Source organism: Megalobrama amblycephala, linkage group LG18 (assembly GCF_018812025.1).
Source record: "Megalobrama amblycephala isolate DHTTF-2021 linkage group LG18, ASM1881202v1, whole genome shotgun sequence".
NCBI classification, from domain to species: domain Eukaryota; kingdom Metazoa; phylum Chordata; class Actinopteri; order Cypriniformes; family Xenocyprididae; genus Megalobrama; species Megalobrama amblycephala.
In genome coordinates, this window is record NC_063061.1 from 17,417,463 (window position 1) to 17,442,302 (window position 24,840).

General features: G+C 36.4%; 2 protein-coding genes across 2 annotated transcripts in view; one reads left to right on the forward strand and one right to left on the reverse strand.

Moving 5' to 3' along the window:
* The window catches only part of stim1b (stromal interaction molecule 1b), a 45,079-nt gene extending 30,815 nt beyond the window's left edge, over positions 1 to 14,264 (reverse strand). The window contains 3 exon segments of the mRNA XM_048166195.1: positions 1,729 to 1,859; positions 11,983 to 12,104; positions 13,715 to 14,264. Coding sequence (XP_048022152.1) covers positions 1,729 to 1,859; positions 11,983 to 12,103 — 252 coding nt within the window. The 5' untranslated portion in view covers position 12,104; positions 13,715 to 14,264.
* A 1,780-nt stretch (positions 14,265 to 16,044) lies between these two features.
* On the forward strand, positions 16,045 to 24,764 carry rhogb (ras homolog family member Gb). Its single transcript, XM_048165891.1, has 2 exons — positions 16,045 to 16,202; positions 21,786 to 24,764. Exon 2 carries the CDS (start codon positions 21,817 to 21,819, stop codon positions 22,390 to 22,392), a length of 576 nt encoding a protein of 191 aa, XP_048021848.1. The 5' UTR covers positions 16,045 to 16,202; positions 21,786 to 21,816; the 3' UTR covers positions 22,393 to 24,764.
* Positions 24,765 to 24,840: the final 76 nt, after the last annotated feature.

Below are 24,840 nucleotides of genomic sequence, written 5' to 3' on the forward strand. Positions count from 1 at the left end.
ACAGGTTAAGGTGTTTACATGCCAGGCAAAATCGGGGTAATGAGCAACAATCTAGCTGTGTCAAACGGTTTAATGCGTTTACATGACCACACGTGTTGTCGGCTTATTAAAGGGTTAGTTCACCCAAAAATGAAAATTATGTCATTAATTACTCACCCTCATGTCGTTCCACACTCGTAAGACCTTCGTTCATCTTCGTAACACAAATTAAGATATTTTTGACGAAATACGACGGCTCAGTGAGGCCTGCATTGACAGCAAGATAATTAACACTTTCAAATGTCCAGAAAGGTACTGAATATATATTTAAAAGTTCATGTGTCTACAGTGGTTCAACCTTAATGTCATGAAGCAACGAGAATACTTTTTGTGTGCCAAAAAAACAAAATAACGACTTTATTCAACAATATCTAGTGATGGGTGATTTCAAAACACTGCTTCATGAAGCTTCGAAGCTTTACGAATCTTTTGTTTCGAATCAGTGGTTCGGAGTGCCAAAGTCACATGATTTCAGTAAATGAGGCTTCGTTACGTAATAAGTGTTTTGAAATTTCAATGGTTCGCTTGACTTTGGCAGTTTGATTCACGCTCCGAACCACTGATTCGAAACAAAAGATCAGTAAAGCTTCGAAGCTTCATGATGCAGTGTTTTGAAATCGCCCATCAATAGATATTGTTGAATAAAGTCGTTATTTTGTTTTTTGGCGCACAAAAAGTATTCTCGTCACTTCATAACATTAAGGTTGAACCACTGTAGTCACATGAACTGTTTTAAATGTCTTTAGTAGCTTTCTGGGCATCTGAATGTGTTAATTATCTTGCTGTCAATGCAGGCCTCACTGAGCCATCGGATTTTATCAAAAAATATCTTAATTTGTGTTCCGGAGATGAAGGTCTTATGGGTGTGGAACGACACGAGGGTGAGTAATTAATGACAGAAATTTCATTTTTGGGTGAACTAATCCTTTAAGCATAATTGGTTTAAGAACATGCATGTAAACGCACTGTTTTTTTTTATTCTGAGCTAATTACATTTTCTAGCCCCTAACCCTAAACTTACCCCTAAACCTACCCTTCACAGAAAACTTTTTAATAAAAAATTGTTTAGTATGTTCATTTAGTGATCTGAATTATGAGGACATCGGCTTGTCCTCATAATGTAGGGTTGTGAAACCTGAAACCTGAATACATACCACAATATAAGGACTCCTCATAATGTAGGTCAAACCAGTACACCTACACACACATTTATTTTATCTCGACAAAATATGTAAAAATTTACAATTAAAAAGTATAATCTCGCAAAAAAAGACTATATATCTCCACCTCAATGTATTTTATCATTCACATGTTTGTTGAATGCTATGACAGACTTAAAAAAAACCCTATAACATCATGAGTAACTTGTGCTCCTCATCTCTGCAAAAGCTCTGCAACACACTCAGACTTATTCCAGTACAGCTGTATACCACAAGCCATATGTTATACTTCAATGCACTGCTCTATTGTACTTTCAAGTCAAGTTTGTCTATTTGTAAAGCGCTTTTCACAATACATATTTCAAAGCAGCTTGACAGAAATCCATGTCTCCAGTGAGCAAGCCAAAAGCGACTGTATCTTTTCAAGCAAGCAAACTTGTTTGTACATTGGGCACCATGCACTGTGCAGCTACGTCAATCTCTCAACACAGCAGACCACAAAACCATACATAAATGCTGCAGCCCTCACCCCATCCGTTTCTGTCACGTCCACGCTGCCGTCTGCATCATCGTCCATGTCTTTATGAATGCTGCGGATGGCCTCAAAACTTAGCAGAGCATTTTCATCTTGGCAAAGTAGCTCATCAATACCACATAGTTCTGAGGAAAGGAAAAAAAAACAATTTATGAGTTACATTTAAGTCCACTTAAACTACACAATTGCTCTGTTACAAAACAGGCTGCTTACAGAGGCATCATTTTGAGGAATCTAACAATGTATTCATGTAATCTATCATTTTACTCAATATAATTGTACATTATAGGGATTAGGGGTGGGCGCTAAAACCAAATTTTTACCTCTCAAGCTTACAGAAGACAAGTAAACAGTAATAAAATAAGAACAGAGAAAGTGGTAATAAGGTTGCAATCTATTGGAGGTCAGAAAGTATTAATTTGTGGTCCAAAGATGAATGAAGGTCTTACAGGTTTGGAACAACATGTGGGTGCATAATTAATGATAGAATTTTCATTTTTAGGTGAACTAACCCTTTAATGACACAGACGACAGGTTTATTAGGCTGCCGTCACTTTAAGACCGAATGCACAGATCCAATATACTGTTAAACATGCATTTTCTTTCTCAACTGTTTACGTTCACTTAAGACATAAATGACTGTGTTTACAAGGATACTTGCAAAGATGGGCATTTTGACATGTAAGCATGTTTATTTAAAGGTGCCATCGAATGTTTTTTTACAAGATGTAATATAAGTCTAAGTTGTCCCCTGAATGTGTCTGTGAAGTTTCAGCTCAAAATACCCCATAGATTTTTTTAAATACTTTTTTTAATTGCCTATTTTGGGGCATAATTAGAAATGCGCCGATTCAGGGCTGCTGCCCCTTTAATTGCTCGCACTCTCCGCCCCCCCAGAGCTCTCGACTCTATCATTGCATAAAGTTTACACAGCTAATATAACCCTCAAAATGGATCTTAACAAAGTGTTCGTCATGCACCATGTCTAATCGCGTAAGTATGGTATTTATTTTGATGTTTACATTGATTCTGAACGAGTTTGAGGCTGTGCTCCGTGGCTAACGGCTAACTCTACACTGTTGGAGAGATTTATAAAGAATGAAGTTGTGTTTATGCATTTTACAGACTGCAAGTGTTTAAAAATGAAAATAGCGACAGCTCTTGTCTCCGTGAATACAGTAAGAAACGATGGTAACTTTAACCACATTTAACAGTACATTAGCAACATGCTAACGAAACAATTAGAAAGACAATTTACAAATATCACTAAAAATATCATGATATCAATGATCATGTCAGTTATTATTGCTCCATCTGCCATTTTTCGCTATTGTCCTTGCTTGCTTACCTAGTCTGATGATTCGGCTCTGCACATCCAGACATTAATACTGGTTGCCCTTGTGTAATGCCTTTCATAATGTTGGGAACATGGGCTGGCATATGCAAATATTGGGGGCGTACACCCCGACTGTTACGTAACAGTCTGTGTTATGTTGAGATTCGCCTGTTCTTCGGAGGTCTTTTAAACAAATGAGATTTATATAAGAAGGAGGAAACAATGGAGTTTGAGACTCACTGTATGTCATTTCCATGTACTGAACTCTTGTTATTCAACTATGCCGAGGTAAATTTAATTTTTGATTCTAGGGCACCTTTAACAGTTCAAACCCAATTAGGTGGCAAAAAGAACTTCAGTACTCACATGCTTTATGAGCAGCTGCTTTATGTGTGTGTCTCTCAGACAGCACTCAGAAACACTCTCTCAGACAGTGTGCGCATTTAGCAAAATGAGTTCTCTTTAGGTGTTTATTGCACTTCAACAGTTTAAAATCACTTGTTTTTAAACCAAAAGCTTAAAAACGCATGTAAAAAATAAGCTTTCGTGACCATGCAGAACAGCAACGTTACGTGAGCGTAACCACGGTAGAGTCGATAGTCCAAAGTCTACCGGTATATCGCTCACCCCAAATAGGGACTTTTTAAAAAGTCTTTGTTAAAGAGTTAAAAGCCACACCAACCACCTAGAAGGTCAATCACAACATTGCAAAATTTGATTTGAATTGTGAATGACATAAAACTATCAATTTAAAGATGTTGTTGTGTATATAAAAAGCTTATTTTACGTTTATTGCAAAATATTAATATGTATACAAATATTTAAGTAGCTTAAGAGATAGTGGGCCTGTCCCAACACCCACACTAGCGGTCTTGGCCACTTGCATTTGACAGAAAGCAAGTGTGAAAGAAAAGTGCCCATAACACACTCTAAATCCACACCATCTCTAATAGTGCTTCGGAGTGGTATTTGAGGCTATTTGGTATTTCATCATGTTCAGAAACTCACATGCCCTGAAATCATGCATTGTTGAGGAAAACTCACCATTGAAATTTAAATGAATGTGATATGACATATAATTTGGTATTAAAATGTAAAGTGTTGCACATTTTATTATTGCATTTTGTGAAACATTTGCAAATGCTTTTTATCTCTTAATTAGAAGTGCCACAATTAATAAATACATGTTAGGGACTACTGAACTGGTATTTAGAAGTTTTTTTGAAAGTGCAAACTACTGAAAATAAAATACTGTAAAAAAAAAAAAATATTTGCATTTTTACAACACTATGTTATAAGTGTGTTCCATTGGGTAATCTAAAGCTCTAAACACACTTGTGGTCTTATTGCTCACTTGAACACTTGGGCCAAATACAGGAAATATGTCATGTAAGTAGACAAGTTGTTAAGTCTAAACATCACAAGTGTGGTTACTGGGACAGGCCCTGACTCTATTACATCATTCGCAGTGCTTTATGGGAGTGCATAGGTGGGTGCTAAATGTTCTTCTGGCATGATTTGCTATTTCAACCCTCTGATTTGTGCCTCTGATTTTTTATTTTCTTTGATTCTCATGAGTAATGCAGTTTTTCACCTAGAATTTGACTGTTCAATGCAATTATTTAAAAAAAAAAAAGTTTAAATAAATAATGAATGGGATTTTTTTCGTAACAGGACTGTTGTACTCTGTTAAATAATCAAACTGTTAGCTAATGACAAATGCTACTGAAATTAAAGGATTAGTTCACTTCTGAATGAAAGTTTTTCTGATCATTTACTCACCCCCATGTCATCCAATGACTTTCTTCCTTCAGTCGAAAAGAAATTAAGGTTTTTGAGGAAAATATTCCAGGATTCTTCTTCATATAGTGGACTTCAGTGGGGTTCACCGGGTTGAAGGTCCAAATTGCAGTTTCAGTGCAGCTTGAAAGGGCTCTACACGATCCCAGATGAGGAATAAGGGTCTTATCTAGCGAAACAATAGCCCCCCCCCAAAAAAAAAAAAAAAAATGTATATACTTTTTAACCACAAATGCTCGTCTTGCACTAGCTCTGCGATCCGCACGCATGATGTAATCACGCTACAAAGGTCATGCGTAACATAGGTGGAAGTACCAATCCAGTGTCAACAAAGTGAACGTGCAAAGATTAAGCCAAATGCCCTTTAGTAAAAAAAAAAAAAAAGGTACAACAATGATATCAGACAATTCTGAAGCTGGAGGAGAAAATCAGATGAAGGTTTTCGGCCTACCACGGTACTTCCACCTACATAAAGCATGACCTTTCAAATTTTTATTAATATTTATTTTTAGATAAGACACTTATTCCTAGCCTGGGATCGTGTAGAGCCCTTTGAAGCTGCACTGAAACTGCAATTTGAACCTTCCACCCAGTGAACCCCAGTGAAGTCCACTATATGGAGAAAAAATCCTGGAATGTTTCCCTCAAAAACATCAATTTCTTTTCAACTGAAGAAAGAAAGACATGAACATCTTGGATGACATGGGGGTGAGGAAATGATCAGGAAATTTTTATTCAGAAGTGAACTAATCCTTTAATTGCAGGCAGTTCACTGTGTTTTGGAACACAGCTAATATACACATCAATGCATTCTGGGTAAACTTGCCCATTTTAAGGACATATACTTACAGAAAAAAATAAGTTGGAGCCTTGTATCTATTATAATTGCACAAAAAGGCAAGTTAAAAGCTTTCTTCAAGAGCACATAAATGCCCGAGACAACAAAAGGCCTATTCAAACACAAATGACTTTGTGATGAAAATGACTTTGAGATTCAGTCCTGCCAGTGAAATTCATGCATCATCCACTCCTACATGGTAAATGGCCACTGTCATTTCACAGCAAAAAGCTAAATGTACTAGTATATAGAGTATGAATATTAAGCAAGGAATTGATCACTTAGCAATGATGTATAGCTAAAAACAAGGCCAACAGCGGTGCCTTTGTAAGGGCCCAATGTTTGAGCCATTGTTACAGGAGAGTTCAATCTGAGGATGATGCTAATATAGCCACGTATGAGCCATAGAGTGACTTTTAAACTATTATTAGATGGAGACATAGGACAGCTGTTGAGGTATTGTGGATAATGCTGTAATATGGTAGTGGGGTGGTAGTGAATGTCCTGAAATTAACCTTTGTCTCATGGAATTAAAAAACTTCATTATGAAGCAGGTATTAACCTAAGAAATCAATCTATGATTAGATTCAACATTTTTTTATCCATTGCACTACTAAGGATGGATGCAGTTAAAAGGCTTATGTTATTCGTATATTAGTGGACTGTGTTCTTTCAGGCAGATCTGTTTGATACAATGAAATGTTTAACATTGTAAGATCATTGCTATTTTTGTCCCCGTTTCACAGCCTGCAAAAAGGTGAAACAAAACCACTAAACAAACATGCCACAACCGCGCCTCTTCAAAAAAACGCTTGTCATCACACAAACACATATTTGCACTCACTGGGTTTCTGCATTACTTAGAAACATCATTACTTGAAGAGAACAATTCACAAACGTTGACACCATATCCAGTTTAGCTTGAAAACTTAACTGAGCTCACCAGACCCTGATCAAGCGGTTGCAACTACAACCTGGTACAAGTATAGTTGAGGGTACATAAAAAGATTTACTAATTTAAGATGCACGACAGGCAGGTTTTGCCATTGATTCAACTGAGAAAAGGGCATCTGATGAAAAAAACAACAAAGTAGAAGGTCTCAGGAATTTCCTCATATATAATCCTTGAATTCCCTAGATGCACTTCCTCCACCTGATTCACTTAAGATATCATCTTTCTGTGTTAGTGTTTACTATCAGTTAGCATCATCTATACTGCTTTCATGAATATTTAAAATCTCAGTGCATTGATGCAAATTTCAGATAACAAGAAGTGGGTATTTACTGTACAAGTAGTTGTTTCTGTGGTAATGATATTAGCCAGATACAGTACAAATAAGGTTCTGTTCTCATTTCTGTCATTAACAAACCTTTCTGTGGAACACAAAAGGTGAATTTCTAAAGTACTTCCTGTAGCTTAATCTGGGCCAACTTTAAGACACAAGCCTGCTATTTGCAGATTTTGCAGAACTCTTTTATTAAACCATGTTGTCATGAACCTCACCAAATTGAGCAAATCCAGAAACTATTTTTGTCTAAGAAGCAAACACTATGGCTGTGTCCGAAACCGCTCCCACTATATAGTCCACTTTATCGGGTGTCGACCATTTTGTAGTGGTGGTGTCCGAATTCTGAGTGAATGTCTTCATTCCCTACATTCGTTCACTACTTTATACCCACAATTCTCTCGATGTACACTCGCTGAAGCACAATTTCCCAAAATCCAATGCGGATATTTAATGATTATGAACACATATTTAGCATGACAAACCAATTATACAATCGTTGAAACTACAAAGCTGACATGGAGGCATGTATGATTACAAAATAAAGTCATTATGATTGTTATTAACCTTGTTTTATAATGCAACTAATATGTCGGATAAACGTTTTATCACGTCAAGCTGTTTCTGTGACAGCTCCAGCTCTATGACGCACGGTGTATACATCAGCGTCTAAATTCACTCATTTAATTTCGTTCACTCCATGCAGATATAGTGCACTCAAATGCTACATAGGGATTAGTGAATGAGTGAACGAGTGAGTGGCTTCGGACACAGCTTATAACTTATAAACAAACACAACCACTCAGTCAATGACATTAAACATCAGTGTACAATGTGCATTCAACTATGGAAAGCCAATAGGGTCAAAATTCTAGAGTTTTTTTTTTTAGAACCATGTTGTAAACTATCTGCAATGGGTTGGATTTTTCAGTTTTTAGCTCCAGTAATTTCACAAACTTATCACAAAATATTGCGATAACAAATACTTAATATGAGAATTGTTGTTTTATTGCATTTTACCAATTTATAATGAAAGTTAAATGGACTTGGAATGGCATGAGGTGAGTAAATGATGACAGAAGTTCATTTTTGGGTGAACTTCCAGAACATATTAAACAGTCAGGACATATTTAAGCAAGCTGTTGTTAGTATTTGATAAAATCCCACAGAGACAATGAAAGTCTTTTAAGACAGTCAATTTCTCCCATTTCTTTTAGCTCTGGCTAGAGCATGTCTTGGTAGGACAATGAGGAAAACAGAGAGGCGTAGGATCAGTCGAGGAGAAGGAAAAAAAATGGAACGGGGTGATGTTTGGTCTGCTTCACCAGACCTTTAAAAAGATCTAAGGGGACCGTCAGTGTTTGCAGAGCCTTAAGGATTTACAGAGCTGTTGTAAAAAGACCCTTCAGTATCATCCTATGGCCCAGCTGCATGAAGTCATACACGGGTGAGGATCAAATAGGGAATTTACGCAATGTACACTACAGTTTTGAACACTTATACATAGCAGTGGAACAAATGATACTAACTTTACAATGGTAATGCTGAAAATATTGTAGTTAACATTGATTTTTCTATTTAAAGGAATATTTTGCATTCAATATCATTTAAGATCAATATACAGCACTTGTGGCATAATGTTGATTACAACCAAATTAATTTTGACTTGTTCCACCATTGATTAAGAAAAATGCAAAAATTTGGCTCACAGCGAGGCTCTTACAATGGAATGTAAATATTTAAATACTGAGTGTTTCATTAGTAGAGTCGCAAGACGTAGACAATAGGGGCCAGATTTACTAACAAAATTAGCGCTGAAAAGGCATGGACTGAGTTGTTTTTGCGGCTGACCTTATTGCATATGCATTTGTAGAAGTTTCCCTTTCAGATGCAAAATTTATGGGAGGAGAGTATTTAAATGAATCACTCAACACGATTTACTAATGTTTGTGCTAGTCAATTTACTGGTATTTGCGCATTATTTAGCATCTAAAAAAAGGATGTCTTAACCCATTTTGCGACATGGCTGCAACTGTTGCTGCTATAAGCAGACACCGCAGAGAATATAGAGCATGTGGTAGAAGGGAGAAAATATTTTCCACTTGTATTAATTTCTTTGAAATGCCAGAGAAAGACGTTATCCGTATATTACATGTAACAAGTTGCGCCTGTGTTGACCCGCACCTGATGAGCATCAGCTCTGCTTATTTGCGACCCAACGCTAATTTGCACTGCTCTTGGTAGACTGCGTTGTCATTATGTAAATGATTTGACTGCGTCTGTGTTCTTTAATTTGAGCATCAGCAGTAGATCATGCACAAAACATGCCACTTTCATGGAATTTGCCCAGTTTAGTAAATCTGGCCCTAGGTGTGTTAAAATTTTAGTGTGAAAAACTGCTTAGTAACCTTTTCTGTGTATCCAATTTTGTCCATGCCAACATAACACCTAAACCCTAAAATGACTGTAAAAATGATTTAAACAGCTTTACAACATTTAATGTAAGTGCTTTTATAAAATTATAAGCTTTACATTCATGCTTTCAAATCCTCCCAAAAATTGCCTCCATTCCTTTCCAATGTGTGTGCCTCATTGTAACCTCAATGTTTGGCTTTCTTTTTTTTTTTTTTTTTTTAAATAATGGTAATCAACATTATGCCCAAACATGGTGGATTGAGCGCAACTTGTATTGAACCTGATATATGAAATGTAAAGTTTCATTTTGCATTCCAATAAAACAATCTTCATAGTGGTCCAACTTCACAGATCTCAACCTCAAAGGGAGATAACACTGAAAATCAAATTAATCCCACCATTTCCTATATAAGGAGAAATGTTCTGGGGAATGCATTCCACCAGGCAATGAGATGCTAAGTCCTTCTCTAAAACAGTTGGATAAAGTTAACACAGCCCTGGACCTAATACATGCATTTCAGAGCCTTTTCCAGAGCATTACAAAGAGATCCACCTCAAAGACGTAGAGATGCTCCTTTTGAATTAACCTCAGTCAGGCAGAGGGCCTGGGAAATGGATGGATGACCTTTCCACACACTTTAAAGGCAGCTTGATTACAGCATTTATCCAAGTGACTGACGACAAATAACTAGAAGAACAGAAATAGTAACAGAAAACCTCAGCAACTCTCCAGTTTATTAGTAACCCTTGTGATGTATCTGTAAATCAGAAACATAGTAGAACTGAAGGGGTGCTACTAGAAAATGTGAGTCATTCCCAAAGTCAATACTGTGAAAAACCCACTTTACACAACTAACTGACTATTAAAAACTCAAACCAAAGGTCATTGTGCATCAGATGTTTAGGGTTTATTCATATTTTTTAATGATCAGGCTAGATAGATAGGATAATCTATTAATGAAATAAGTCTCATGATGATAAAATCATTTCTAAAGAATACCACTGTTGAATATACACTGCCTGGCCAAAAAAAAAAAAAAAAAGTTGCTGTTTGGATTTTAATAGGCAAATACTTAAGAATCTATGAATGGATCATTATTACAGTGATTATTATGTTTCTGCACCTCTTGATGGAAATAAATGTTGTGATGTTATTTCCATCAAGAGGTGCAGAAACATAATAATCACTGTAATAATGATCCATTCATAGATTCTTAAGTATTTGCCTATTAAAATCCAAACAGCAACTTTTTTTTTTTTTTTTTTCTTGCATTGTCAATACAAGATCTTGTATTGACAATGCAAGAGGTGAGCACTCTGTAAAGTCTACTCCAGCACATCCCAAAAACTTTCACTGAGGTTAAGGTCAGTGCCAATTCATGTGTGGAAATGATTCTTCATGCTCTATGAACCATTCTTTCACAATTTTAACCCTGGTGAATCTTGACATTGTCATCCTGGAATATGGCCATGATGTGTCTTCCTACATGGTTGTTTAAGAAATGAAAAAGCTACACACTCCATCTTTAAGGATTAAAAGAACCGTTGCCAAACATATAACATGCTAGAAACATAATAATCACTGTAATAATGATTCATTCATAGATTCTTAAGTGTTTGCCAATTAAAATCCAAACAGCGACTTTTTTTTTGGGCCGGGCAATGTATAAGAGTGTTCTTTTTTACTCTTTTCACCAGGTCTGCATTTTATTCTTTAGAGTTTTGGGTGGCTTATAACCTGCCTAATGGTGAAGGTGCATCACAGGATGAGCATCAGTCTGTTAAAGGGATAGTATGGTCGTCTGCCATAAGCTAGTTATTTGAATTTATAAAATTTTAAATATGGATATTTTTCTTGCAAAAATGCATCACTTCGCTTCAGAAGGTCTTTATTAACCCACTGGTGCCATATGGATTACTTTTTTTAATGGATTGATGCATTGTTTTTTACTTCAAACTGCGGCCCCTAATTAACAACCATTATAAACCTTGGAGGACTAAGGATATTTTTAAATATATCTCCGATTGTGTTTGTCTGAAAGAAGATATTCATATACACCTAAGCTTGAGGGTCAGTAAATCATGGGATAATTTTCATTTTTGGGTGAACTATCCCTTTAAGTGGAAACTGAACATTAGTGTCACAAACAAGAGGAGACTTTGATGGACACCAAAATGTGCAAGGGTGACATACACCAGCAGTCTTGCCTCATGGGAGGCATTTATGTCACTCTGTGCATTTGCTAAACTAAACCTCCATTCTGACACATATTTCAGTCAAGTCAGTTCTTTCAGTTCTCGGTCAGGACATGTAAGTGCAGCATATGGATTGTGAAAGATTGGTTTGACATCATCTCCCATGAGGCTCTGATTAAACAAGGAAAGCACTTTATCTTATCTAGCAGCACACATAAGAATGGCGTATCATGCATCATTTCTCAAAGTGAGACATCTCTCTCTACAACAAACACTATGTTCCATTGGGATTATGTAACACATAAAATGCACACTATACAGACACATAAAACTTGGGAAATAACACTGAGTGATCCAACTGAATGATGATTTCCTACCAGATAATCCATTGGCAGACTCTAGGTGGTCTGTCAGGCTGTGCTGATCTGCTGCACTCCTCCATAAGAAACCAAGCCATGCAATGTACATACAGTGTCTGGCAAATCTCAACAGATCCATGCTAAACTTAAAACAGAGAGAGAGAGAGAGAGCATTCAAAAAAACAGTACTGATCTGCTGTTCAGGAACACATTATGAAACATTCTGACATAAAAATTAATGTTGAGTATTACAGCTAGTCGTTTTAACATGTATACCTTTCATATCTATTTTTTTAGGTTACTAGTATTTATTTTAAAAGCTAGTAAGTAATCCAAAAGCAACTAGCAGTCTTTTTTTTCTTGAATTTTACTACTACTAACTATTAAGCGCCAGTTATTATTCAAATAGTGACTCAATTAATCACAAACTTACTCTTTTGCTACCAATTACTATCCCTGTAGTGACAAGTAGGCCTAACTATTCTATTGAATCTGTGGTCATTGTAATTTGTATGTGTTTTGGATATCAATTAGTCACTTCCAACTCATATGTATTTCAAATATTGATAGTACCTATTCCAGGTTTACTTGTACTTATAGTATATATTCATGTGTGCCACAGTTATAACTAGTAAAATTTTGGATTCAATTTATTTTAAGGTGCCCATATTACAGTGTAACTGAAGTGTATTACAGTGTAACAGTGTATACACTGAAGTACCGAGTAATAATAATGAACTTCACGTACTTATTATACAGTTAAGGTTAGGATTACGGCATGGTTTAGGGTTAGATGCATGTAATTTATAGTTATTATTAAAGTAACGGTAACACTTTACAATAAGGTTCATTAGTTAAACATTAGTTAATACATTAACTAACATGAACTAACCATGAGCAATACATTTTTTACTGTATTTATTAATCTTTATTAACATTAGCTAATGAAAATACAGCTGTATTAATAAGTGCAGTTCATGATTAGTTCTTGTTAACTAATGAACCTTATTGTAAAGTGTTACCAAAGTAACTATATGTAATGTGTAACAAGGAAGGACATTGTAAAATAAAGTGTTAGCAAAATTTCTTATTGCAATAGTTAGCATTCTTATAGTTGTCAAATGTAACGACAACAGTAACAAATACATACTAATACATTGGTTTTATAGTGTCTTTTCAATCTAGTAAGGCAGTAAAGTTGGATTAGATACTAGTACCTGTTTGAATGTTTACAAGTAACTGAAGAATAGGCCTACATACTAATATCAAACCAATAAACCGTAAGTGGAATAACCACTAATAATTGTAATACATCCATTCAAAAGAGAATAAAGTCTTGTCAGTATAGTCTCTAATGAAAAGTCACTAGTGAAACTGAAAAGATACTTGACTGCTGGATTACTTAGTAGCCTAATTAAAACAATAAGTACAAGTGACATAAACATAGAAACTTGTTTGTTTATATGTTACCGTATGTTGTCATATGGCTATAGTTACTGTATATTTGGAGTGTACTGTATGTACATATCACATTTGTTTTGATATATAAAAAATAGCGGCAAATGCGCCTCCTGATAAGATCAAGTTACGCCTTTGTGTATTTTGCCGCTTGGCTCATATCAGATGGCATATGAAAAAAGCAAAAAAAAAAGTAACATGGGCGCTTTTAAGTTGTCTTCGTGATGCAAATGCTCATGCAGCCTATAGCTACTCACACTCATCGTTTTATTGTTTTAAAATTTCAGATTACCTGTCAAAATCCGAAGGTTGGGAACTGCTGGAGTCGCTTGTGAAAATCAGATGTAAAAGTTTCGTTTGATCTGACTGACATCCATTAGGTAACGTTAACCGATATTTGTATGATGTTGTTTTAACTCAGATGAGAAAATGTTGTCGTTTTAACGGTCCAGCAAGTTTAAACAACACTTCAAATATGTTATACATTCATTTTCCACATCTCCCCCTCACAGTCTGCGCAATAACACCACCCACCCCGTCAATAATATCAAATATATTGTCAAAAATATTTGTCCATCACTCGTTAATACGCGCTTCGAACAAAACGTCCAAAATGAAGAAAGAGTTGTCCTCCAAATGTATGACACAAAAGTATGCCCCGGCTATATATCAAATTTCGAGGTTCATTACATTGTTTCTAAGTCCTCCGTCCTGTTATCCAAAACCCATCGGTGTTAAGAATCCGTTTGGTGTTGCTTTTGGAGGATGTCTAATGGTAAAGCAAATAGTTTCTTGGGATATAAATTGTCAGGTTTTGAGGTTTGGTATCAAAAAACAGAAATAGACAGCCATCTAGTGGTGTGATCCTCAACCATGCAGCTAAAAATGAAGAAACCACTCCCAGTTTTCTTGTCTGTTTACCAATACTCAGTTTGATGTGTTGAAATGTGACGCATCAGTTTAGCCCAAGACTAAAATTATTTGTAGTAAAAATAATCTCTCTGTAGTTGTTAAGACTTAGTATGTTACCTGAATTCAAACTTTAAAATCTTTAAGTTCAGTTTACTCTAATGATTGACTAAACCAACACTAAAATATAAGTGAATTTAAAGGGTTAGTTCACCCAAAAATGAAACTAATGTCATTTATTACTTACCCTCATGCCGTTCCACACCTGTATGACCTTCGTTAATCTTCAGAACACAAATTGAGATATTTTTGTTGAAATCCGATGGCTCAGTGAGGCCTGCATCGCCAGCAATGACATTTCCTCTCTCAAGATCCATTAATGTACTAAAAACTTATTTAAATCAGTTCATGTGAGTACAGTGGTTCTATCTTAATATTATAAAGCGACGAGAATAATTTTGGTGAACCAAAAAAAACAAAATAACGACTTTAGTGATGGCTGATTTCAAAACACTGCTTCAGGAAGCTTCGGAGCGTTATGAATGAGCGTATCGAATCATGATTCGGCTCACGTGTCAAACCGCTGAAATCACGTGACTTTGGTGCTCCGAACCACTGATTTGACACACTGATTCATTATGCTCCGAAGCCTCCTGAAGCAGTGTTTTGAAATCGGCCATCACTATATAAGTCGTTATTTTTTTTTTTTTTTTTTGGCGCACCAAAAATATTCTCGCCGCTTTATAATATTAATATTGAACCACTGTACTCACATGAACTGATTTAAATATGTTTTTAGTACATCAATGGATCTTGAGGGAGGAAATGTCATTGCTCCCTATGGAGGCCTCACGGAGCCATCGGATTTCAACAAAAATATCTTAATTTGTGTTCCGAAGATTAACGAAGGTCTTACGGGTGTGGAACGGCATGAGGGTAAGTAATAAATGACAGAATTTTCATTTTTGGGTGAACTAACACTTTAACTCAATGTATATGAGTTTACAGTACTCAAATTTATTGGTTTTAAAACTTAAATGGTTTACGGCAACCGGTTGAGTTACCATAACTTAACGAGTTTCACAGTCTGTCTGTCTGTCTATCTATCTATCTTCCATGCAATGATAAAGTCAACATTTCAAACAATTCATACAAGAAAATGTTTTTTTGTTGTTGTTGTTGTTGTTTTACTTTGTACGTTTTTTGTTTGTTTTTTAGTGCTTTTTGTTCTTTTTGGAACTTGCATTACAGTCTCCATCCAATTTGATAGTATGAAAGAGAGCAGCCTGAACATTATTCACAATATGTTTTTGTTCTCCACAAAAGAAGAAAGCCATATGGGTTTGTAACTGCGTGGGTGAATAAATTAAAACAGAAATGTTCATTTAGGGTAACCTATTCCTTTACATTAGTAACAATAACAGACATTTTGGTGGAAAATTTTTATACAACTAGCTAACCTATGTTAATTTTTTTTTTTTTGTTGCAACACCCACGGCTCTGTGTATGATTCAAGTCGATATTCTCACGGCTCCTCAGGTCAGATAGTTTCAACATGAGTTTGAGGTTGTGATGATACGGGATTTCCCTGTGATGCATAAATTCTACACTAAACTATTATAATAAACGGAGAGTGCACGCGAGCGAGCTGGTTGATTTAAACTGGGAGCGCGCGCGCATGCAGTGTAGACAGACTGTTACGCCCTCTTAAACATTGTCATAGCCACATTTACTTCGGTAAACTTCCTCAAATATGCCGTTAAGCCATTAACTTCCTCTCTAAGGGGTGAACACACTCACGTCCTACAGACCTCAGCAACTAACTTCCACAGCAGCGGGATTACGGTCCTCAAGAGCATCTGATATGTTTGGTAAGACATGTTTATTTATTAATTAATAGTCATATATAGTCCTGTGATATAACCTAGCTTGTTAGACAACATTTTTATGTGTTTAATTTCTGACTTCGCTTATTAAAAGATAAATTATTCAGGTGCAGATTTATAATTCCGAACGTGTGATATTTTGCATAATATCCTGTTCTCGCTTTCGACCGCGGCTCGATGATTAAGCGGTGAATTGAGTGTTTTAAATCAGAGAGCAGGAATAGGGGCCACTCCCATAGCGTACCGTTGTATACGAATACATATCAATTCAGTATACGCTCATTAATATTAAAACTTGTGTTTCTGTCTTCGATTTTAAAGGTAATTCATTTTGATGCAAACCTGCAGTGATGAGTTCATTTCATGGCACTTTTGACCACTTTCAATTAAATTACAGATGAGTTGACACTCTGAAAACACATAAAACAGAGTAGAAATGACTAATTACTGCGACAAATTAATTGAATGGACGCAAAGTTAACAATGTTTTTAGTGTACAATATAAAAACTTTTCTGAAAGACTTTTCTGTGAAAGTTTGGTTGTGCATGTTGAAACATAACATAGAAAATGAATGGGAAATTATGCAAATTTGAAGAAAAAGAAGAAAAAAAGGCAGTTGGGTTTTCCAGAGGGAATGAGGAACTGAGAAACATCCTCATTTTAAGCAATCCAACAGAGCCATGCAGAAGTTGGGATATTTATCTATTTCAGAACCATATAGCAGCTTCTATTAGGGAAGTCATATTTGCTTTAGCATATTTTACTAACCAACCACCGTCATTCTAGTTACTGAAGATAGTAGAATATCTGTGTGAGGATCTTCTACACTCATCCGTCAGGCTGTTATTGTTGACTCCTTAATGTGAAAATACCATTACAAAACAGCTGAATATCTTGAATGACACAAGGGGCTCACTGAGACGCGCTTTTCTGCGGTGAGTCACTGGAAAGACGGTGACTTGCTGTGTCATAAATTGTGGTGACAGTTCCCATGATCATTTTCACATATTTAAGTGTGCAAATATAGAGGACTAAGTGTGCAATTACAGTCCATCTGACAGTTACAATTTCAGTTTTAACTGAACTGACTGGGGTTTATGATGAAAGACTCTAAATTCTAGGTTCGGTACAGTGTGCAAAGGATGGATAAATGTAACTCACCACTTCTAGTTTTGATTTCTTTCTGCAATCTAGTGCAAGTTCTTCTTTTTCTGCCAAAACTTGTAGCCATTAGGATCGTCTGTTCCTCTGCTGGCTTAGGCCTACAAATGATTTGCGTAATTTGGTTCAGTGTAAAGTGCGATAAACTACCATAGAACAAATACCATAGACAATATTCAGATTAGTGGTTGACCATTATGGGATTTTCCAATGGTTGAATATTAAAATATTACATTTAGTCAGCTGTGCTCCTGAACAGTGTCGGGGATAATGCATTACAAATAACTTGTAATCAGATTACTTTTTCTAAGTAACCAGTGAAGTAACAACATTACTTTTTCAGTTTACAACAAAATATCAGTTACTTTTTCAAATAAGTAACTTAAGTTACTTTGTTTTCACATTTATTGACTGACAGCTCTCCTGTCCCCATGTTGAGAGAAATAAAGTGCAGAAGTGTGTGCGCTGTGTAAACATGATTGTTATATTGTAGTTCTAGACTAAATGTGAACATGCATTTACTTATCTCAATTGTATAAAAACATTTAGTATTCCTCAAAAAATTTAATAAAAACTGAAATGCAATCTCAGAATTTTTCGCAAACCTGTAATAATTAACTATATTAAATTACATAAATATACTTTATGCATTTAACCTCACTTTATTGTATTTGCTGCTGACCTTCAATGACCTAATTCAACAATACTAATAAGCAAAAGTTACTTTAGATTAGATTTAGAAATAAAAGAGTTGAACTTCCTTCTCCTGTGTCCTATTCTTCTTTAATCCAGAATGGCAGCACAGCTGAAAGGTTTGTTTGAGCTGCGCCCTCTACTGTACAGGCATAAATTTGCATTTCCCTTAGCCTGAGGCTTATTCGTTTCACTTTTGGTGTGAAAGGGCCTTGACATTTGCCAAAAAATAGAACTTTTTTGTTGTTATAAAAACAAACAAGCAAGCAAGCCCAGCCCAGATGAGAAAAAGTAATGCAAAAGTAACTAAGTAGCACAATTAGTTACTTTTTTAGGGAGTAACGCAAAATTGTAATGCATTACTTTTAAAAGTAACTTTCCCCAACACTGCTTCTGAATGTCAACATCGGTGACTTGAGCAGTCCAAATATGAGTTGAGCATAGTAAAACTGGACACAGTGAAAAATGTCAATGGCATTCTACTGCACTTGATTTTCTCCATTTTATATAGCACTGAGCACTTCTGCTAAATATGGGTATAGTGATATGACAATGCTGTGTTGTAAATGACAGGACAGACTCCACCCAGACTGAGCTGTCAGTGCTGTTTCTTTGAGTTCTTGGTTCGCTAACCACATTGGCTAACGCCTTGCAGAGGAGGGCAGGGCTCAGAGTATTTCTCTCTCTGAGCGTCTCTGGAGATTGGGCAGAGTCCGTCTCACTCCTTTCTCCTGGGGTCAAACATCTGCCAGACTCTTGGAATAAGTGAGAAAGAAAGAGAGAACTGAGAGTTTTTGGTCGTAACTCCACAGCTCTCAGTTTCTTGTTGATGTGCGAGGACACAAATCGTTCTCAAAATTGCTACAAGCAAGATGGCCTGCATGTCATGATCAAACTATTGAGAAACCAGCTTATCATGAAACAAAAATTTTAATTAATAACAGAAAATAACATGAAAACAGCTGTTGAATGATTTTAGAAAGTTTTTTTTCTGACAGTACTTCTCACTGGGCTCTTGTGTAACGGGTAAAACTCGTCAGTAAATCTACTTTCCAGCTCCTTTTTCCACAAAAACAGCAATTACCCATGTTCCCCTTGCACAGAATTTCCGAAATGTTGAATAACTATAAATATGTGTATTCAATCAGTCACATCAAATGTCGACAACATAAACCGAAACCTGTTTCTAAGTTTTCCAGCATGTACATGTTTATAAAATTTCACTTTACGTGTCACTTTTCCTACAGAAAGCCATTTGACTCATGACCCAAATTGGTCATATTTCCATTGTATATGACCCAAACGGAGGGTAAAAAGAAAAAGATATTGTTTTTGTGCATTTCTGAGGAGATGAATGTGTATAATCCCATCAAGTGTGAATTTATCTGTGTTATAATATATACATAGCTTACTGATAGAACTGTAAGGGGAAGTAGAAGGAACTGGAGGAGGCTGACTGTGTATTCAAAACATTGTTTCATAAAGGCCCAAATGACCTCAACACGCTGTGCATTTGCATGAAGAAACAATTAGATGTTCTCGTAACCTTTTTCCTTTGTCCCTCTCTTTGCATGTTTGTAAATGTTTTTTTCCACCAATGCATTCATACATCCTCACTTTTTGAAATGTGTATGTTCGCCCATCAAAGATTTTTTAAAAAAAGTTTTAAATGTTTAAAAGTTTAAGTGAATTTAAAGGGTTATTTCACCCCAAAATGAAAATTAAGTCATTAATTACTCACCCTCATGTCGTTCCACACCCAAAAGACCTTTGTTCATCTTCGGAACACAAATTAAGATATTTTTGATAAAATCCGATGGCTCAGTGAGGCCTGCATTGCCAGCAAGACAATTAAGACTTTAAATGCCTATAAAGGTACTAAATACATATTTAAAACAGTTCACGTGACTACAGTGGTTAAACCTTAATGTTATGAAGCGACGAGATTGCTTTTTGTACGCACAAAAAAACAACAACAAAATAATGACTTTATTCAACAATATCTAGCGAAGGCCGAATCTAAAACACTGCTTCATGAAGCTTCGAAGCTTTACGAATCTTTTGTTTCGAATCAGTGGTCCAGAGCGCGTATCAAACTGCCAAAGTCACGCCCCCCAGTGGTGAACCATTGAAATTTCGAAACACTTATGACGTGACAAAGCCTCGTTTACTGAAATCACGTGACTTTAGCAGTTTGATAAACACTCCAAACCACTGATTCGAAACAAAAGATTCTGTATTTTGAAATCGCCCATCACTAGATATTGTTAAATAAAGTCGTTATTTGGTTTTTTTTTTGGCACACAAATAGTATTCTTGTGGTAGAACCACTGTAGTCACATGAACTGTTTTAAATACGTCTTTAGTAGCTTTCTGGGAATTGAAAGTGTTAATTGTCTTGCTGGCAATGCAGGCCTCACTGAGCCATCGGATTTTATCTAAAACATCTTAATTTGTGTTCCGAAGATGAACGAAGGTCTTACAGGTGTGGAACGACATAAGGGTGAGTTAATTAATGACAGAATTTTCATTTTTGGGTGAACAAACCCTTTAAGGCCTGTTCACACCAAGATGAATATGAGGTGCGAAAATTTGGTGCGATAAACATTTTAATTGAAAGAACAGTTGTTGTTTTTTTGTTAAAAAGCAGATATTTTTTTCCAGAGAGGTGTTCTAATTTCTTGAATAGCAGAGGAAGAATTCAGTTATTCAAGTTAACTACAACTAAAACTGTAAAAAACATTTTCTTAACTTTAAATAAACGTTAACTGAAATAAAATATAAAATAATTAAACTCAGCTAGTTGCCAAAGCAACATTTCTCATTTTCATTTAGTTCAACTTGACGTACTAAAATAACTAAAGCTAAAACTAAAAAAAGTATAAAAACTATATAAAAATACCAAAAAACAATAACTAAAAAACTCGAACCGAATTACTAAAACTTTAACTAAAATTAAAATGAAAACAGAAAATACAAGGGGATCTTTGTAGTCCTAAAATCCACTTTTTGGCAATGACTCAAAGGAGAAAATGAAGATATTTGTCAGTCTTGTATGAAGGAGAAAGATTCTGTGAAAATGGCCCCCCATGCCACGTTATATATGGCGCGTTCCTTCCCCTTGATTGACACAGTCGATGCAATGATGTTTTGTCAGCCGGGCTTCAGTATTCTAGTAAAAAGGTGTTTTCCCATAGTGTAAATCGATGAGAGACCGATATCGAAAGGGAACTATAATAGTATCATAAGCTCTCTACTCTTTTATTTGGTGTTGTATGATAAACACCGTAGCGAATACAAAAGTCTGAATGACTGTTTGAAAACATGTAAATATTGTTTGACTTCCATTCTCTGGACCAAATGTTTGTGCCAAACATTCATGTTGGTGCGATCAGGTCTTTAGGCATGACAACATTATAATGTACAGTATAAAAATATTAACATTAATTTTGAGATTCGCAAAAGATTGCATTAAACAGTGTTATACCATGGTATGTCTGAATACTCGATTCTGATTGGCCGGAAAGCGTGCATTAAAACCGTTTAATGCACAGGTAGTTCTAAGTCACTTTAATCACCGTTCTATATTAACGTGCTGCTTTCATTGAAGCGCGCACACAGTAATATTCTAATCGCCTGTCCTTCCATCTCTGGCCATCTAAACATTGTACAATGTTGTCCTCTAACAGAGAGCGATGTCTCTTTTTCTGCAGACTGTTGAAGTCGAGTGGTCACCTTTCTATCATGCAGAGCATCAAGTGTGTGGTGGTGGGGGATGGAGCAGTGGGAAAAACCTGCCTGCTCATCTCGTACACGACTGGCGCGTTCCCCAAAGAGTACATTCCCACCGTGTTCGACAACTACAGCTCCCAAGTCAGCGTGGACAACCGCACCGTCAGCCTCAATCTGTGGGACACAGCGGGCCAGGAAGAGTATGACCGCCTTCGCACGCTGTCCTACCCTCAGACCAACGTCTTCATCATCTGCTTCTCCATCTCCAGCCCCCCGTCCTATGAGAACGTCAAGCACAAGTGGCATCCAGAGGTGACGCACCACTGTCCCAGCGTGCCCATCCTGCTGGTGGGGACCAAGAGCGATCTCCGCAATGACGCGGATGTGCTGAAGAAGCTAAAGGAGCAGAACCAGGCGCCCGTCTCGCAACAGCAGGGTCACGCTCTGGCTCGCCAAATCCAAGCCGTCAAGTACATGGAGTGCTCGGCACTCAGCCAGGACGGCATCAAGGACGTGTTTGCAGACGCAGTGCGTGCCTTCCTCAGTCCTCAGCCTGTGGCTTCCAAGAAGCACTGTATACTCCTCTGAAAATATAGAGAGCATAGAGGTATTTTAAATGAATTACACACAGGAATGCATAGAAATTGTGGGAATGTTATTGAATGTTTGGAGTAATAGGTTTTCAGTGAACGGTGACCAAGAAACACAGCTTAATCTGTGAAATTAGAGAAATACAAGATCAACTAAAGTATCAAGTTTTACACTGTATTGAGATCCCTACTGAAGACTTTTTTTTTTCTTTTTCATAAAAGTTTTTTTTTTTTTGCTTGTAAGCAAATACTTGGTTTTAAGGGGTGGGGGATCATAAGACCACTAAACAGTTTGATACCATTTCATGGTATCTCAGGAATACATAAAACAATATACAGGAACTAAACACTTAAATATATGTCAGTGTAAATGAGTTTTAGTTCCTTTTTAATGTTTGGAGACTATTAATGTTGGTTAATGAAGTTTTTTGTCTTTTATTATTAACAAAAACACAATCTGAGAATATATATATATAGTACTAATTATAGTATTTATGCCTAAGGCATTTGTTCTATGATTGGGGTGTCCTTGAGGACAGGCCTTTTGTATCATTAGTGACATTATCTATAATATTGTATGAGCCGTTCACACAGAATGCGTTCTCGCTTTTAAAAACACGAGGCATAGCTGAATGTAAAAGAAAGCAGGGTTACGCTTTTAAAAGTTGAACTTCCTTTGACATGGCATCTTTAAAACACGAGATGCTGTAACAGCAAAAACTGTAAGTGCACCAGTGCCTGCCCAAGTATTTTTCCATAATGGCTTTTAAAAAAAGTATTCATTAAAAAATAAGAAGCCATGAACCAAACAAACTAGCAACAAGGTGAATGTTGTGAAACATTACAAACTTTGATTTGAAGCAAAAAATTATTTGAAAATCAATGGCTTTAATGGAGGGAAAAGAACTACAATCCCAAGAAGCATTGCAAATGATGTAATCAAATTTAAAAAGACGGCAGATAAATATAAAACTACTGATATAAAGATGTTGATTGTGTACATAGAAACAACATATTTTGCATTTATTGAAAAATATGCATATTTGTACAAATATTGAAGTATTTTTAGAGCGTATAAGGAAGAGTGACTATCATGTCATTCGCAGTTCTTCATGGGAGTGGTGTAGGTTTGATGTCAAAGCCCCGCCCCCTGGTTCCCTCGAGATTTTGCTATGGGGTTTTATAATTGGGTTTTTCAATTTATGAGTAAAATAAAGCCTGTGGTAAACAATTTGACGATACTTTGACATTTTGTTCTACAACAAGATTCTCTGATTGGTGGAGATTTCTTTGCAGAATCAAGGGTAATGTAATTCCACGATTATTTAAAAAGTTTTGTTGGCTTCAACAAAAGCATACACCATTGATTAACACCTCGCAGACCAAAGTAGGTCTGCCTTTAATGGTCTATAAGTTATCATTCAAAATCAATTCCCCTATGGAGAAAATCAATGGGACGTTTACTTCCAGAGCCCTACTGTTCAAACGCGTTCTGTGTGAAGCGGCTCCTTAGACATACCTGATCTTGCATGTGTGATGATGAGGGGGGTGTTGCCTGGCAGCTTGACGGCTTTACTTCCTTGTGGTGTGGAAACTGTCTGGCAGACCCTTCAGGAAACAGAGGTCCCAGCATGCTATGCGTCACATTCGACTCTTCATTCTTTTCTTCCTCAGCGCTCCAGGGTGGGGCTTCAGAACCTTATTAGAAAACAAGGCACTTTCTTCACTTGGTGACTGATTTGGGAACAGCTCGTGTTGTTTTAAATAGCACAATCCTAAATGAGCCATTAACGTAAAGGAAGGAAGCTTTCAGTTGGCCAAAGATTCAGTTCAGCTCGTAGATTTCAAGGCTCAGGGATTCATCAACAAACTCTAAATGATGTGTTTGGTTCAGATGGATGTATAACTTTACAGTGCCTTTCTATTATGGAGCTTATATGTAAGACTGTTTTGTGTCAAATTTCAAAGCCAAGGGCAAAAGTATACAAATGCTGTTTTTCCATTTTTTAAATGTTATGTTTAGCCCATTAGCATTAGATGAAACGTTAGCTGAAAGTCAAGACGGTAATATTGTGGCTCATTAAGGACACATGCTGCTTTCTGAAGAGTGCTTGAGTCTCCTTAAAACATTCACAGCAAAAGGACAAACACTTCATTGTGCATGAATCATATGATGATGTTTAAGTCATAACATGTGTTATGATGTGTGCTTTTGGCCATTCATGTATGAGAAATCCCACAGTCATGTGAAAGCAATACTTTCCAAAGCATTTAATAATTCAGCTGAGAGTTTTGTGGAAGCTACAGGTCAGTCAGCCTGATGGAACGGGACCCGTCAACATCATGTCCCATTAAAGAAATACAAATGTATCTGCATCTCTGACCGTGACTTTGTTTGGCTGACGTGACGATGACGTTCCTCATTCCTCCTGAAAACAGGAAATCA

Coding starts and splice junctions, on each gene's coding strand:
- rhogb (XM_048165891.1), top strand. CDS start 21,817: ATGCAGAGCATCAAGTGTGTGGTGGTGGGGGATGGAGCAGTGGGAAAA.